At 43.1% G+C, this 17,745-nt stretch overlaps 2 protein-coding genes across 2 annotated transcripts in view; both read left to right on the top strand.

Moving 5' to 3' along the window:
- Nucleotides 1-17,745, top strand: part of LOC134481937 (disks large homolog 5-like) — a 139,451-nt gene that overhangs the window by 40,131 nt on the left and 81,575 nt on the right. The gene's annotated exons all lie outside the window — the stretch shown is intronic.
- Nucleotides 1,720-8,927, top strand: LOC134481936 (disks large homolog 5-like). The gene is made up of 5 exons (XM_087586916.1): nt 1,720-1,928; nt 2,670-2,832; nt 3,993-4,124; nt 4,582-4,758; nt 8,332-8,927. Exons 1-5 carry the CDS (start codon nt 1,778-1,780, stop codon nt 8,414-8,416), a joined length of 708 nt encoding a protein of 235 aa, XP_087443042.1. The 5' UTR covers nt 1,720-1,777; the 3' UTR covers nt 8,417-8,927.

Below are 17,745 nucleotides of genomic sequence, written 5' to 3'. Positions count from 1 at the left end.
GATCTAAATGCTAAAGATATGTGTACTCACTTCATTTTTTTTTGTTTTAAATGTATAATACGCTTTACATGTCTTGGCTATAGGTGATTGGCTTTTAAGTTATTGGTTATGGTTGAAAATTTGTAACATTGGTAATAGAAAGTTGGCTTAAAAAAGGAGTCATTCTAGACAACACGTGGCATGAGGCAACCCAGGGAAACAGGTCTAGATTGGGATAATATTTTAATATATTTCTTATCATGGAAACTGGACTAATAAAAGAATTTAGGGCAATGTCTCTTTGCTGAGGTATTAGAGCCTGCACCATCGTTCCTTCATATGCAAGGCTTGGCCGCCATACTTTATAGCATGAGGATAGGACTTGGTGTTTTGGAGAGACTGGATTTTGGAGGATAGATAGTTTGGTGGAGGGTGAGTTTTGCTTTCCAAAGTTATGGCTGTGCTCTGGGGTTAGGAGGGAAACTTGAAGATTGTGGCTAATGATTGCCAGTGTTACATTGACTACAGTTTACAGTCTGATCCCAGACAGACTCGGGATTCTAACTCGTACATATTTGTGCTTAAGAAAAAGTCAAACAGGTGGAGACTGTGACAAGGGTTGATGAGGCTATGGAACATATAAGAGCATTACAGCCCGGTTGCTTACTCCAACTGCTATTTCAAGAAATACATATAGAATGATTATAGGTTTAAGAGATTGTTTTTATGCTGTTTCTTGCACTCTTGGGTTGTTGTGAAATAGTTCATTTCTTGTGTTTCCTTGGGTTTTGTTTGACTTGACCATACATTTGTATGTCTTTTTGAAAGAAAAATGTATTTATTTTGGTGAATTGTTCTTTGGATGACTTTTGTCTGTGGTTCCTCTGAATGCAGTTCCCTCGGTGGCCAGAGGAGGGCACCAGATACCGAGTTACAAATGATGGTTAAGCACCCTGTAGGTCCTCTGAGTGAAGCCAGCAGGTTGCCCAGGTGTGCACCATGATGTGCTACAGCTTCTCTGCTTCCTCCTGCTCTTCCTTGGCCAGCAGCACCTCTGCATTCTGCCCCTCCATGGCTCTTGCTTAGGTCTCAGTTCCCTCACTTTTGGAGATTTTAACTTTTAAGAAGGGACAGAAAGATTACAATTTGATGTTTGCCCTATACCTGAGAACCTATGTTGCCAGGAAAGGGGAGATTCCATTGCACAAAATGGGATGGTAAGACAGAGATTTCAGGAAAGAACATGGGTGAATATATTGAAACCATGACCCCTCTCAAGGCACAGTCCATGAAACAATGTACTCCAGCTTGCATACATTTAAAGGTGTAGGAAAAAAAATATTGGCATCTAGGGAATAGTAAAAAATATGGGAATTGGATTATATGTCACATGCATGGACCCTGGGTTTATACATTTCAGGAAGAAGAATATCCATCATCCATGGTCTTTAGGTCTTTGGCTGTTAACAGAGATGTTCTATCCATTTCAAGGCCTGATACAACTCTCCCTCTCCTCAGCAACTGAGTTGTAATGAAGCAGTGAGAACTCTGAAGCTCTGGAAGGACAGTGAGCGAATGGGTGTTCCTGGCTCAAAAGTGAGTCTCTGGAAAAGCCACTGCAGAACCTGGTCAGTCTGGTTGGAGGTAGTTAGCAAGTAAGCTATGGCATTTCCCAGTGACATCACCGGTAGTGTCTTCCCTGGAAATTCTCTTGTATCCAGGAAACACTAGAATGTTCTGTGATGTCAGCAGTGTTGTGGTGACACCAACTGCCTGAGCGATTTCCCTTCATTTCCTAATGGGTTCCCGAGGAGGCATGTTCTCCAGGATCCTCAGTCTCTTTCGGAGGGACAATCATATCCATGTAGACACCAGACCAAGGCAGAGGGAGGCCAGCCCTCCATCACGTTGGAGAAGAAGACGAATGGAAAGGTCCTGGAGGAGGTCACGTGAGTACTGGGCAGGGCAAGGGGGGCTTCCTGGAGGAGGTTGGCTTGAGCTGGTCCTTCCAGGAGTAGGACGTATGATTTAGAGCCTCAGTCTTCCTAAATGGCTGACTCAGACTCAACAATTTCTGATCATTAGTTTGACAGAAAACCAAGATCTGTTATATGTCAAGGGCCTTTCCTTGGATCTCTTTACTGTCATGGGCAGTGTCAAAAAATACCAGGATGTGCCTCTGTAAGAATAACACAGTGTCTCTCCCAGGATAGGCTACCAAAGCACTTCATTCTCAGCAGTGTCCTGTAGATTACGTGGGTAATTGATGCCAAGAGGGATACTCTCCTGGTTATATATCAAGGTCTCAGTTATTTGTCCTTGAACACACAGACTAGGGATTCAAGATGTTAAGCAGTTTGGACTCAAGGACTTACCTGCCTCATATCAGACATTAGCTGAGAAGGTCCTCCAATTCTTCTTGTTTAGCCCAGCTTTAGAATTTCAGAGCCAGAGGAATGGCTTTAGGAGGTGTGGTCTATATCTATGATGGCATATGTCATCATATGGCTATGATGGTGGGGACCAGGGACCTAGCTGAGTTCAGCTTAAAGATAGCTTTCTTGCTCTGTCAGGGATTCACTGTATCTGTAGAACTGTTCATCCTCAGACTTCTGTTTTAGACTAAGCATAGTTTTCCTTGACACTGTGTCCACATACATGCCTGTTTACTGGTGTTTATCTACCTACAGAGTCTGATCAGAAGGCATCATCCCAAGCCTCCATGACACCTGTTGAAGAGGAGAGAATGAAGCGTCTGGAGAACCTCAAAATTGCTCTCCACAAGATGCAAAAGGAGAGAGATGAACTCAGGAGAATCCTGGCTGATTACCCGGGAAAGAATTTAAATGACAGGTAGTCACAATGCAAGTTCTGTTAAATCCACATTTCCTCACATCACAGTAGGCTACAACTCCAGGGTGTCCTCATGGTCAAAATCACTTTCCTGATTGCATCAGAATGTGAAGTTCAGATGGGAATGGGATGGTGGAACAGGCTATTTTAATTCCTACAAACGTAAATCATAGCCTGCGGCCTGAATCACAGTCTGGGAATGAGGGTAGTAGTGTGTGAGCTCTCATTGTGTGGTTTAAGTAGCCTGGACAGGTGTTGGCTTGTGGGAATTTCTAGGTGCTCTGATTATGACCAATCATTGTTGTAATTGACGTGGAGGTGCTTTGGGTTCAATAGGTCCTGTGAAGAGCTGGAGGGACCCAATCCCACTTGGTGCCTCACAGTGTGTGACTGGACTGACAACAGGGGATCATTGGTTTTCTCTGATTTTATTCATTGTATTTTGAGATAATGCCACATCCTTGTATTTATTTGGCATTCTAATTGTATTTGAGAGAGAGAGAGAGAGAGAGAGAGAGAGAGAGAGAGAGAGAGAGAGAGAGAGTTTTGTGTAAGTTTGTGTGTGTGTCTGTATATGAGTGCGTTTGTGTGTATAACTTAAGATCTGGGTATTCTATGTTCTGATTTGGCCTGAGAATTATCCTGTGTCAATTTTCATGGCATGATAATGATGAGGGTGAGAGCCTCACAGTGAGCAGTAGAACATTTCACATCTGCTCAGGTGGACGCACATGGGAATCTCCTGGTGTGTGTTATAAATTCTTTTCCCTGTAAATACTGTTCATGTTCCTTTGGGTTTTCATGTAGCAATAGATTCTATGATTGAGAATTGTTACCTAAGAACAGGACAATAGTCTTCATGGGTTTCAGTTGGAGCCTGGATCGTGGCACAGGGTCCTCCAAAGTTCTTGGCAAGCTAGTCTATTCCTTCAAACACCCTCAGGGAGCTCAAGCAAATCAGCTCCCTCCTTTTGTTTGCTGGCACTGCTGTCCCTGTGTCCATAATAATAAACTTAGTAAATACCAAATGGACCCAGTACCAAGGATCAAGGGTGTGGCATGTCCTAGGCTGGGGTAGTTCAGGATTCAGTCTGAATTCATGTAATTCTTGAATCCTTCATTCATATGTTATTTCATCCTTGGACCATGCCCTACCACAGGAACAACTTTGAGTCCGAGATGCTCACGATGCAGCACCAGGAAGTGATGACCGACATGAAGAAAATGAGCGAGCAGGTCAATAGAGCTTTGGTCAAATGTACACACCTCACACTGGAAAATGACTGGTACTGGTGAGTAACTTACAAGGCTGTGACCCCAGCACAGGGCACAGCATGTGTCAGCCCATTCTTATGTTTGAAGTAAAGTGAGGATCAGGCTTTATAGTGTTTGAAGCAGACCAGGAAGCCTGTCTCTAAGGAAGGCTCTAGGACACACAGGACACAGAAACATTGGCCTCCAAGCGACATTCTAATAAAATGGACAAATAAGCACACATAGGGATTATGTCCTCTTCTGGGAAAAACTTGAATCAATGGTGTCAGGTTTTTGAGAAGTGCCCTGAGTCTTCTGGAATGTGGCTCTTTTCTCCATTTGACCTGTCTCTAGGTCATGCTCCATGGCTACTGTGGACTTGGACTATAATCTGGGCTCTCTTTGGATCAGGACCCAAGAAGGAGTAATGGACATGGAGATGTGGGAGGAAGTTGGAGACTGGCTGGGAGTCACCATTTTTTCTTTGTGTGTCAGCCGCAGCTTCTGCCCCCTCCTAACTGAGTTGTTTGAGCTGAAGAACAATGCCCAGAGAGCACGGCATGAGAACAGGGAGCTTCTATGGGAACAGATTGCACTGGAAGAGTCCATTAAGGAAACAACAAGGTTCTGTGGGGAAGCCAGTATGAAAATCCACGTAACAAGCAGCCTCAGGTAGGATGAATTATGCATCAAGGGCAGGTTTTCCTGATATCTAACCATAAACCAAGTCAAGCCAGTTTAAACTTTCTCCCACTTATCCAGACGCTCTCCTAGGTCTCATCCAGTTGTTCATCTCTTTGACCATTTACAAAACTTTCTGTGATGTTAGCTTCATGCAAGAAACTGGAGGATTGACAACCAAATCCTGCTCAACTAGAAAATGCATTTCCTTAAGGGGGATCTGTTGATCACACACTGCACACTTACATGCCATTATGCTAGAGGGATGCCATGTGGTAGCCGTCTTTGTAGTGCACAGAACTGATTAGAGTTTAGTTCAATTGCCAAAAGAATGGTTCTCATTGTCAATCATGATGGGGCTTGTGGACTTTCTCTCCTTTTCCCTGTACATTGAAAATGGTCCCTTTTGCCTGTCCAAATCGTGGTTTACAGTGACAGAGCTTGAGAAGCAGTTTGTCCGTCCTGTTTTATGTCAGTGTTTTAGTGTTCTTTCCTGTGGCTTATGTCCTGGAGCTGACTGGATGAACAGGGATGTAAGAAAGACTTCTCTCAGGGTGAGGGTTTGTGTGAGATATGTGAGGATTAGAGGGAAATTTTTCTCCAACTCTCTCAACCTCGTGTGCCCAAGAAGTGCATTCCCTATACAGGTTTACTCTATAAGGGATGGATAGCAGTGTCTAAGCTCTCACTTGACACATTTCCTTTGCCTAATCTGTATTCAACAACTGTTGTTCTAGCATGATGGCCTCCCCATTCTTTTCTGCTTCTCACTTATGGTTTCTGTTCTCTCCCTCTCCCTCTCCCTCTCCCTTCCCCTCTCCATCTCTCTCTGACTCTGTGTGTGTGTTTGTGGGCGTGTTTTTTTGTGTGTTTTTTGTCTGTGGGCACATATATGTGTGATCATGTTTATGACTATGGTCCATATTGTACTTTGGAAGTTGTTTGTTTTAATTGTGATATGGTGTCTTATATATAGAAGTGTGTGTATATGTGTGTTTTTTCGCATGTGTGTGTGTGAACTCATCAAGTTTCTGAACACAGACACATATATATATTTATATATATTGTATAAATCTATATGTGCATATTTAGAAACATGTAAAACTATATATATATATAGATACACACACACACACAAATACTCTGAGAGAGAGAGAAGAAGAGAAACATAATCTTTCCAATTACATTTTAAATTGTTCTTAATGGGGTCTTGATCACTATTCAAAATATTTACACTGGGAAAACTATTCATCAACATTGACATTACTTGGAGAAAAACTCAGGAATGGGGTACAGGGATGTGAGGAGAGGCTACTGTGTGAAATCCATGTACCTGAGTGTCGAAACTGATGACTCAGGGCTCTTCTGCCTTCTTTGCTCTCGGTGTATAGTAACACTGGAAGGTCATGTGGCTTGTTGTGTCTTCTCAACATCCTGGTTATGTTAATCATTAACCTGCCACCACTTTCTTTCCAGATTGGCCTAAACTTGGTTGAATATACCTTGGCTTTGGAGTTTGGCCTGGAATTTGTTATTTGAAAGATTAATTTGCTTAGAGTTGAATCTTCAGGCAGAAGATGTCCAGGAGTTATGCTGAGGTGTAATCACATCTTTGCCTCAGACAGAAACTTAGGCTCAAAATAGTCCAAAGCACTCACCCTGTGTTGTGTTGTGGCACTCTTAACCATTGTTATTCAAAATCGTTTGATCTGAGTGAAAATCATCTGTAAGGAGGGTTTAGAACAGTGATGACCCTCAGACATTGCTGGAGGTGTCAAATGGGTAGCCCTGTGAGAAACCATGTACAACTCTTGTGAAAGTTCAACCTTTTGACACAGTGATTCCAGAATAAGAAGTAGGTGTCAGCAGAGAAACTGGGGCACATTAGTGTTGTAGTGGTTCACCTCAGAGCAGCCATGAAGCAAAATTATCCAGATGTCCATCAGTCAGAAAGTGAAAAGGTACAATGTTGTCCAGCCCTTCCATGAACTGTGGCTAGTTTGATTATACCTGCCAGCATTTGGCTTTGAATTAGCCTTCTCTTACTCGAATTATATCTGATAGCATCCCAGTACAAGTTTTACCTTGGATTGTGGTTATGGAGATTTCCTAGCTGTTTGTGCTGGTAGTTTGTTTCCCCTGTCAGGTACTGTATGGTAAAGGGACCTCATATTGAAAAATGCAGCTCACTTTGCATGCACTGCGAAACAGTGAGCAGAGGACTGAAGAGGCTTACCTGCCCCCACCCAGTGCTCTGTTCCCTGAAATCAGCCTCCTGTGCACAGCATTGTGAACTTGCTAAGCAGGCTTGGCTAACAGGCCTAGATGTCACATTTCTAATTTCTGATTTTCAGGGGAATACACTTTATTGGCTGAGCTGTCTTTAGGCTATGCTCACTGTGTACTTACCCCATTCCAGGTTTTTTTTCTTATGCTACCATAGTAGACTGGGTGATCTCTTCTATTACCATTAACTGGGAAACTAACCACATTCTGCAAAATACTCTGCTTGTATGTGTGAACAAATATATTTGGGTGAGTTCAAAAGTGTGTATTTCTGGGTGTCTGTCTGTCTGTGTCTGTATATATGCATGTCTCCATGGACAATATAATCTTCTAATGACCAGGATGAGGAGAGCATGGAGGAAAGTCTGCAGGACGCCCTGAATCAGAAAAAACTGGTCACTGAGCAAAAGGCCTTGTCTGAGACGATGGAGCATCATTTCGGTGTCACTGAGATGATTTGAAAGCACAGGATGAGAGGACCCAAGTAGATTTCCTGTACTTATAAACTGTCTTATTGGGTGTGTGACTTTCTCCAGAGTTCTCAGCATCTGTCAGCTAGGAGCAGCTCAGAATATTGTTCTTGTCCATTTAAAAGAAATTCTGTCCATGAAGTGTATGTGATCCATAGAGATTCTGGCTCTTGTGTACCGATCCCTCCAGGCTGTGCTCTCTTGTATTATCTGAGCCCAGTGCCTTTAAGTCTCCCCATAAATAGTTTTACGATACCCATAAACAAAGGAGTGGTATAGTTTATTTTCTGCTTGAGTATCTCCTTTAGAGTTCAATGCTTAGTCTTGGCAAGATTTCCATGCAGCATATTCTTGCCAAATATAATATCACTTCAGTGTGCATGTACGTCTTGAGATATTGTTTCTCTGGGTCTTTGCAGATATTGAGGTGGTCATTTGGACCCCAGGCATATTCCTGCACTGGAGGAATAATAATAGTCTTCATTTCAGTGATGGCCAGGCTTCCAAGGCCTTCCTATTGTTTTCTAGGTTGTTCACATCTCTCCTCATCTGACATTGAGACATTGTTACATGATATTAAAATATAATATATATGTACGATTGGAATTATCTGCTTTTCACTGTTCGATTTTTAGCATTTTGAAAAGCTGAGAAAATATGCAGGCCTGTGGGATCTCTTACCCTTCTCTCTTGGGCATGAGAGAATGACCTCAGATGAAAGATCATCCTGGATTTTCCTGCTGAATTGTGCTGCTGTGTATGGGATAAGTGGCATGGCAGGTCCTCACCAGGTCTTCTCCTCCCCTAGGTCTGAACACTGCAGCAGAAGCTTTCCCAGGGCCCAGACCAGGACTACAGCTCTCAGAGACAGGACTGTCCACCAGGAGCACTGAGGGTTCAAAGATTGACACCACCTCCCGCATCTCAGTCCTTGTAACCATAGCAATCCTGCGCTGAATTTGAAAGACCTTGAGATGTGGACTGGAACATGCCTCACGTTTAACCGTTTGACGACTTGTCCACCAACAATCAACTACACCGAATGAGGCGTCTACATTCCTCTTGAAGAGATTTTTACCATCTTACCTGCCGTTCTGCTGTGTTTGCAAGGCCAGCAACAGGCTGGAGTTATATGTTGAAAAATCAGCAGGAATTGAATGCTGACTAATTTACTTGTTATATTTAGTTTTTAGTTTGAAATTTGGTTGTTTTATGCATTTGGTTTTATTTGTTTACATTTGAAGTTTTGTTCTTTATTTGTTAACATTAGTTTTTTAATTAATATGCTATATTCTTAAGGCTATATACATTGAACTCATTGACTCCCCACTTTAAAATGTTCTTGAATAAATTAATGTTTGTCTATAAATAAAAATGTGACCTTTAATCCCTCACTCAGAAGACCGTCCTGAGTCGTGTGTGGTTCTTCCTCCTGTAACAGCACAAGTGTAAGGCAACAGTGGTTTTCTGCAAGTCTCATGCAGCTTAGGCTTCACCATCAGTTCACAGCCAGCCAGAGCTGCACAGGAAACTGTGCTCTTGATGTAGACAGAGTGTCATGCTCTGTGGAACCCACATACATGACGAAAATTATCCTTGCTTTATCCCTGTGCTCACAAATTTAGCTTCCTTTATAATGACAAACAAAGGAGACACACAGAAGTGTTTCTCTAATACATTAGAGGAAATAAAACCATTCAGTATAGGAATATAAAAAGCGATCAGGACACACAGAGCTGTATGCCTCTGAATTCCTTGTAATATAGCATCGGTTATTACTGCAGATTTATTGAATTCCAGCAATTTTGGAGGAACAAAATGTTAAAAATTTTTTATTATATATATTTCTTTACTTACATTTCAAACGTTATTCCCCATCCTTGTTTCCTTCCTGAAGCCCCCATTCCCTTCCCTTTCCCTTCTCCATTGTGTATTCCCCCTATACATACCCCTTATTGTTCACCAATATTCCCATGCACTGCCCCTGGAACATTTTCTCTATTGTTTTTGTTGGTTTGTTTGTTGTTATTCTTTTTCTCCCATTTTTATTAAATTGGGCATTTCTTATTTACATTTCAAATGTTATTCCTTTTCCCGGTTTCCTGTCCATCAGCCCCCTAACCCCTCCTCTTCCCGTTCTAAATGGGTGTACCCTCCCCACCCAACCCCCCTTACTGCCCTCTCCAAAATTCCCTTCACTGGGGGTTTAACCTTGGTAGTACCAAAGGCTTCCCCTTCCAGTGTTGCCCCAACAATGCTATTTACTGCTACCTACGCAGGGTCAGTCCATGTGTAGTCTTTGGGTAGTGGTTTGGTCCCTGGAAGCTCTGGTTGGTTCTTATGGGGTTGCAAGCCCCTTCAGCTCCTTCAGTCCTTTCCCTAATTCCTCCAATAGGTGTCCTGTTCTCAGTTCAGTGGTTCGCTTCTGGCATTTGACTCTGTATTTGACATGTTCTGGCTGTGTCTTCAGGAGAGATCTATATCCGGTTCATGTCAGCCTGCACTTCTTAGCTTCATCCCTCTTATCTAGTTTTGGTGGACATAGATAGATAGATAGATAGATAGATAGATAGATAGATAGATAGATAGATGATAGAAAGATAGGTGTGGACCACATGTGGGGCAGGCTCTGAATGGCATTCCTTCATTCTCTGTTCTAAAATTTGCGTCCCTATCCCCTCCTGTGGATATTTTTGTTCCCCCTCTAAAGAAGGAGTGAAGCCTCCTTCTTTAAAAGGGGAACAAGAATACCCTTGGCAGGGAAGTGAGAGGCAAAGATTAAAACAGAGACTGAAGGAACACCCATTCAGAGCCTGCCCCACATGTGGCCCATGCGTATACAGCCACCCAATTAGACAAGATGGATGAAGCAAAGAAGTGCAGACCGACAGGAGCCGGATGTAGATCGCTCCTGAGAGACACAGCCAGAATACAGCAAATACAGAGGCGAATGCCAGCAGCAAACCACTGAACTGAGAATAGGACCCACTTGAAGGAATCAGAGAAAGAACTGGAAGAGCTTAAAGGGGCTCGAGACCCCATATGTACAACAATGCCAAGCAACCAGAGCTTCCAGGGACTAAGCCACTACCTAAAGACTATATATGGACTGACCCTGGACTCTGACCCCATAGGTAGCAATGCATATCCTAGTAAGAGCACCAGTGGAAGGGGAAGCCCTGGGTCCTGCTAAGACTGAACCCCCACTGAACTAGACTGTTGAGGGGAGGGCGGCAATGGGGGGAGGGTTTGGGAGTGGAACGCCCATAAGGAAGGGGAGGGGGGAGGGGGATGTTTGCCCGGAAACCGGGAAAGGGAATAACACTCGAAATGTATATAAGAAATACTCAAGTTAATAAAAAAAAAAAAAAGAGGGAGTGAAGCATCCACATTTTCGTCATTCTTCTTGAGTTTTATGTGGTCTGTGCCTTATATCTTGTGTATTTCGAGTATAACCAAGAGGCGAGGATGCAAAAGAATCAAATGGATAGCTTGATGCCAGAGGTTGGTGGTGAACACCAGAGGAAAAGATCATTCTTCCAGAGACAATTGGCAGGTTTCTGGTAACTCAGCTTTGCCAGACTACTTGTCTTGGGCCCACAGGACTCTCTGAGTTGCCAACACCAAGGTATGTTCTACCTAATACACTGGACAGTGTAGAAGAAGATGTCAAAGCCAGATGTCACATTTGCACCTATGTAAATAAAAAACAGAGATCATTTACCCAGAGAGGATTGCATACAGGTAGCCAATGCTCTGATAAATTATGGGATCCTGAGTTTACTGACACATGGTCTCCTAGAGTAAGACAAAAGTGCCTGCTTGTTTTTATTGATACCTTTTCTGGGTGAGTAGAAGCTCACTACATCAGACTGAAACTGATCATAGAGCAACTAGAAAGCTCTGCTAGGAACTTTCCCCCTAATTTTGCCACTCACTAGGAATGCTGTCATATAATAGCCCAGATCTCACTGCCAAAGCCTGTGAATAACAGTCAAAGATGTATGCATAGTTTGGAGTCTTTGTTGTGCAGAATTCTGGGCAGGTGGAAATAATGAACAAGACATTAAAGGAAACATTATGAAAACTCTCATTAGAGTCCAGGAAGTGTGGATAGGCACTTTTCTTACTTTGGGCTTGCTGTATTCCATACAAGGAGGGATTGAACCATAAAATATTATGTTTAGAATATACCCCCCATTGCTTCTGACTCTTAGAGATCAGCAGTTGGCAGAATTCTTCAGCTATTTTATTCTTGAAATCCTATTCATCCAGTTCTCCGTAAAGTCTATTACTTTGACTATCGGAGAGACCCAGTGAACCTCTAAATCTATCAACAATATCCCCTAATTTGGACCTAGTGGTAGCGAACCTGCATGAGCCAACTGGGCATCGAAAAGGACAAAGCAATTTGCAAAGGACCTATGTGGCGATGTTTTACACTCTTACAGTTATGAGGTTAGGTGGAATTTTAACATGGATTCCTCACAACTAGGTCAAGAACGTAGAAGCCACAGATGACAATGCCAAATAGACTCCCTCCAGAACTTCTGGACCTATTAAAGTTGAGCTTTCACCTGACCTCAAGCCCTTCCACTCCCTGCCCAACCTCCTGAATCTTATGTTTGGCATGAATACAGGATCATGGTCCAAACTCTAACACCCTCAGGCCTGGCCCTGGGAACTCAGGAAGGTTGATACTAGAGAAGTGACATCTAATGGACCCGCGGAAGAGCAATCTCCGTCCACATTGTCCTTTGCTCACTAATATCTGGTTATTTTTTTGAGAAAGGATTTGGAAGTTTATCATCTGAAGTAGGTGCACAACATTTAAAGTTGTATATTCACTGTGTAACTGGGTTCACTATGTTACCAAGATCATTGCAACAGAGGAATTGCGAAACAGAGACTTTGTGAGTACACATCCATGAATATATGTAAAGAAAGACACCTTGGAAGGAATGCACAATAAGAAAATGAAATCCAATATCCAATAAATTAAAGGTCTGGAGGGAAATACTGCCTTTTGGGAAACCGGGAAAACCTAGGAAATTGGAATGTATGTCACAGGACTGGATCTGGGAATAAAATTATTATGCAGAAGAATGTCTTCCATCTCGTGTCACTTGATCTTTCTCCCCATGCCAGGCCCCTGACGCAATCTGCCCTTTCAGAGCAGGTAACTACTAATGGAGCAAAGAGAAATCTCTAGCTTTAGAGGGAGGAGATATGGAAAGGGTTCCATTGTGTCACTGGAGAGCCTCCTGGAGATGGCACCTCAGAATCTGGTCACCATAAGGAAAGCTGGTTAGCAGGTAGGCCCTGGTAGTTCCCAGTGACGTCGTCCAAATGCTCTCCTGTAACGTGGCCTTCTTGACAGAGTAGCGTAAACTGCAATAAAAGGATATACTTGAAAGTAAAACTTGGAGGAAATGCACTGGCATATCTACATTGTCAGTGTGAACTGTGACATTGCTCTCTTGGCTTCTGTGGCCAGACATGAGGGCTCTGAAGCTATGCTGCATCCTGTGGAACTGTGAATGAGCTTGTGTCACAAAAAGCATATGAATGCAGTGAGAAGACAGTAGGAGGACATTGTGACACTGCCCCCCAATGGAGACATGGAAGTGTTGACAATCACAGTGGGTGAGTCTCAAGCTGCACTTTGAGACCCAGCCAGGCTACGTTTCACCTGTCAGCTCACTTCCTGCACATCCACCACAGGCCAAGGGCAGGCTCAGATGAAGCTCTGTTGAAGGCAGGTGCTGTCCCTTGTGGGCTGCATCCCAGGGTATGCGGAAGACCATTCAGCCTCCCGTGATGTGGGAGATCAGAGTAGTAAGAGGCAGGCAAAGGGGACAGTTCTGTGTTTGTTTTCTTGGCTACCATAACTACATCTTCCAGGCTAAGGATTTGCTCATGGAAGTCTGCTGTGTCACATGTGTAAAGGCCAAGCTGTCTGAAGTCTCAATAACACAACTGGCTCCAGGCTGCTTTCTCAGTTACTGGGATTTACACGCAGTCCTTCGTACCTTGTCTTCTAGAACCACAAATTCTTGTCTGGCCTCATATAGACAAGGCATATTTTCTCACTCTCTCTTACTAGAGACCAGTAGGAACACATATATTGGACAGCCATGCTTATTGTCTAAACTGCTGGCGTCCATGTACAGCATTAGTGGGTACAGCATCATACCTCAGCATCTCTTACTGTAAGGGTTGGAGCAGAACTCCCACATCTCATCCTCCGTGACGATGTAGATTAAACCCATCAGATTAAATAAAGAATTGAAAAACTCTCCTGGGGGTGAGGTGGTAAGGAAATCATGTTGCCGTCCCATAAATGCACTGCTATGAGCAAGCTTCAGACAGCCTGGGGGGATGCAGCCTGCAGCAGAGACCACAGGCCTTTGGTGGAGAATGATTCAGTTCAAAACTGGGGAGGGATAAGGATGGTTGATATTGTTCCAGTAGATCTCACTGCTTATAAAAAGAGTTTCTTCCAGATCAATGAATGGTTCTTGTAAAGCAGCTCCTGGACTGGACTACTGAGACCAGCCATGAGCCCACCAGACTGGTGCTTTCCAACCAACAGACAAAAGTATCCACTCTGCGAATGATACATAGATATCTACAAAGAATACCAGGATGGATACAGAGTTTCTTCAGTTCCATGAATGAGGGATTCAGCAGGTGAGATGGCAGCAGATAAAGGTGATTGTTGCCAACTCCCTACACCTGAGCTCCTTCCTAGGACCTACATGATTGACCGAAAGAACAAACCTCTCACAACTTGTCCTCAGATTGTTATGTAGTTGGATTTTTCTGGTCTTGGTCCAAAGAAGCAAAGACATCAGGTTTTCCAATTCCATTTGACACGGGACCAGTACCTTCAACCGAATGTTCCTTCCTGGAAAGCTGCAGCCTGTCAGCGTGGCTCAGTGGTTTGTGAACTGCAAGTTCCCATCTGGGAAGGTGGTCGTGTTCATCCAGCCCACCTGCCCCTATTGCAGAAAGACCCAAGAAATCCTCAGTCAACTGCCTTTCAAACCTGGTCTTCTGGATTCGTGAACATCACAGCCACTAACAACATCAATGAGATTCAAGATTAATTACAACAGCTCACTGGATGGAGAACAGTTCCTCAGGTCTTCATAGGTAAAGAAAGTCTGCATAGGCAGACACAGCGATCTGATCTCCATGCCACACAATGGGGAGCTGATGACCCAGCTGAAGCAGATTTGAGCTAGGCAGTTAGGAAAGGGGTGCAGGCAGAGCCCATGCCGAGAGCCATCATCCAGCCATTCCGATGGCCAATGCCCCTGAGAGATGATGTGCATCACAGAGGATGTCACTACTTTTTGGTGATGGGGATTTTCAACAAATTGGCTTTTATTTCTTCTTTTCCTCAGTGCTAAAACCTGTTGCCGTTTGCCTTTAACCATGGGGCTGAGAAGCTTAACAGACAACACTGGCTTGATTTTCCACTCTTCATGTGCTGACACGTCTCTGCCTCTAAGCCCATGTTTCCCATCCAGTTGTACTAAATCCCCATTGAATCTGTCTCTGGTTTCCTGCCATGCTGGTCAGCTCAAGTCATTTTGCAGAAGTCCACTTCCTGAATGGTTATTAAATCAATGGATATTGTGAATTTGTTTATGACCCACACTCAGGCCTTTCCCTCCCTCCTGCAAGCACCGTCCCACTTCTCTATTCACAGCTCTCAGCCAGTGTTCTCAACCTTGCCCTCCCACAACCCACAGAAGTTCACACTTGTATGAGCACGCTGTTTGAAAAATCAGATGAAGAGCTTTAGCATACTTGGTCCTCACTGTAGCCATAATAACATAGACGACAGAGCTGATGGTTCATTCATCTCTATTCGTAAAGGAGATTAAGAAAATCCCAAGAAGTTTTATGTTGATCCTAGTCAGAGTACCAGCAAAGTCAAATATGAAATGCAAAATGGCAGAGGTCTCCTTCCAAGAATATCTGTATAAAAACTTGTTTGCAAAACACTGTCCTAAATAATTTCCTCCATTCACACTTTGACATTTTGTTTTGATGTCTTGCTATGACACTTAAGTATCATGGAACTGTAGGTCTCTTCTCTGGTCTCCAGTGAGAAGGACACATTCCTAATAATGATGTATCTGTAGATGACTAAAAAAGAAAAAAGAAGATCAGGATTAAAGTTCTGGGTTAAAGGTGTGACTTCCTACCTCAAACATCCAGACTAGAAGTATATTTGAATTTACATTAAATGGAAATCCCTCACAGATTTCCCCTCTACTTTTGTGGTTTGGTTAATCTCAGATGAAGACAATTCAACAACCAAGAATAACCTTTAGAATCATATTCTCCTCCTCACTAAAATACTTGAACAAATGGCACACTAAAAGATCAAAAGGAAGGAATGGTTAGAATCAAAAGCTACATCTGGGTCAGCTCTAACTCTCTTAGTCAAGGTGACTTTGGATACGCCCCTTAATGCCCATGGATTGCTCACATAGGACTCTGTAGAGTGTTGTTTCTACTTCCTCACTTTAAGCTCTAGGCAGACCAAGCTATCAAACCTGCCCAGGTCTCTTTGGATTGCACATAAAAGACACACACATTAAGATACTTTTGATGAGATGGCTCAGTGGCCAGGTTCTTCTAAGCCTCCTCCAAATAGGATGCCCTCCTTTTTACTCCCAGCTCAGCACCTCTAAGTCTGCCCTCAGCGCAGTTGCTCAGTTGCCTTTAGTCATAGCTCAGAGCCCAAATCTGCTCTCAACTTATTGTGTTATAGCCTCCTGCCTGCTAAGCCAAGCCCAGTCTGGGAGGCCACCAATGGCCACTCAAACCTAGATCTCAAATGGCTGGTAGTTTTTACTCCCTCTGAAGTATTAAATCCCTTCTCCTCCCTTGTGTCTCCTAGCCTCCTGGAGGAAAACTAGAAGACCTGCCTATGCCACCCAGCTGGTTGGCCAACAGCATCTTTGTTGAACTCTCAAGAATCAGTGTTCACAGGAAGATTCCTGATCTAAGCATCAAAACCACACCCTACAGGACTCAACGCCTGCCTCTGGTTTAAAGTGGGAGATAGAGTAGTTAGAATTGGATAATTGAAATTCAAATAATAATGATATATATGTTAGTAATTATGCCTTGATAAAAGGCTCCTAGAGAGTGGAAATGGGTAACATTTAAGGCAAAAGGGAAAAAGCCCTAATGCAGCAAACACAGTGGACCTGCCAGAAATGCTGGGGGCTTTCTGCACATCTGAATTTGGACTTGAACTTCTTCAGACAACTTCTTGATCACTCCATGCATCCTGAGAAGAATAGAACAAATAGAAAAACAAAACAAAACAAAATAAAATAAAAAATCACCAAAATGGAAAAAAAGCAAAAGCAAAAGCAAAAAACAAAACAAAACAAAAAACAAAAAACTTAAAACAGGAGGACTGAGGGAAGATTGCTTGAGGTCTTCATTGTTAACTACAACTACAAGCTACCAATGGCTTTCAATGCAAAAATTATTTATTATTTTACTTGAAGCTTCTGTCTGGGTCAAAGAAACAGTATTTGGAAGCAGCACCACCAGGAAACTGGAACAAATAATACTATAGAGCTCACCACTGATTATTACCGTGGTGACTGAGGGCACAGCAGAGAATACTGGTGTGAGACAATGAGTCTTTTGGTGTTCTAGATGCTTGCACTATCTATGACTCTAAAATGAGTTAGAGCCATCCTGAAGTCATGACTAAATGGACTCTTCCATTTCTTTGGAGCACAAGATCTGTCATCCAATTGACTGACTATGATTAGTACTTGGGACCTACCCTCTGTAGTAAGGCTAAGGCTTCTGATGGAAAATCCTTCACCAAAACAGTGAATGGGCCATGGCGGTGCCAGCCAACAACCATGCCCTGAGTCCACCCTGCAGCCTCCAGAAGAGGTCTGAAGAGGTCAAAGTTACCAACATTTTATCTGTGGCTTTGACTTGTTGTCACTTTTTATTTTAAATAAAGTTCGATTTCTGTCATAATTCCTTCTAATTTCTTCCTCACATGAAACTTCACTTGTGACCTCAAATTCTATTCATGAAGTGTTACTTTTCTCTGGAATAGGCTAAGGTTTGTATTTTCCTTTTATACCTTGCTGTGATGGCTAAGTGTAGCTGTCTAAATGGTGCATTCTTGAGCAATTGACGCCATCAGAATGGCTGGCAG

This window comes from Rattus norvegicus, chromosome 15, assembly GCF_021556685.1.
Source record: "Rattus norvegicus strain SHRSP/BbbUtx chromosome 15, alternate assembly SHRSP_T2T, whole genome shotgun sequence".
Taxonomy (NCBI): domain Eukaryota; kingdom Metazoa; phylum Chordata; class Mammalia; order Rodentia; family Muridae; genus Rattus; species Rattus norvegicus.
Note: the sequence above shows the minus strand (reverse complement) of the source record. Positions and strands in the feature narration are given on the sequence as shown.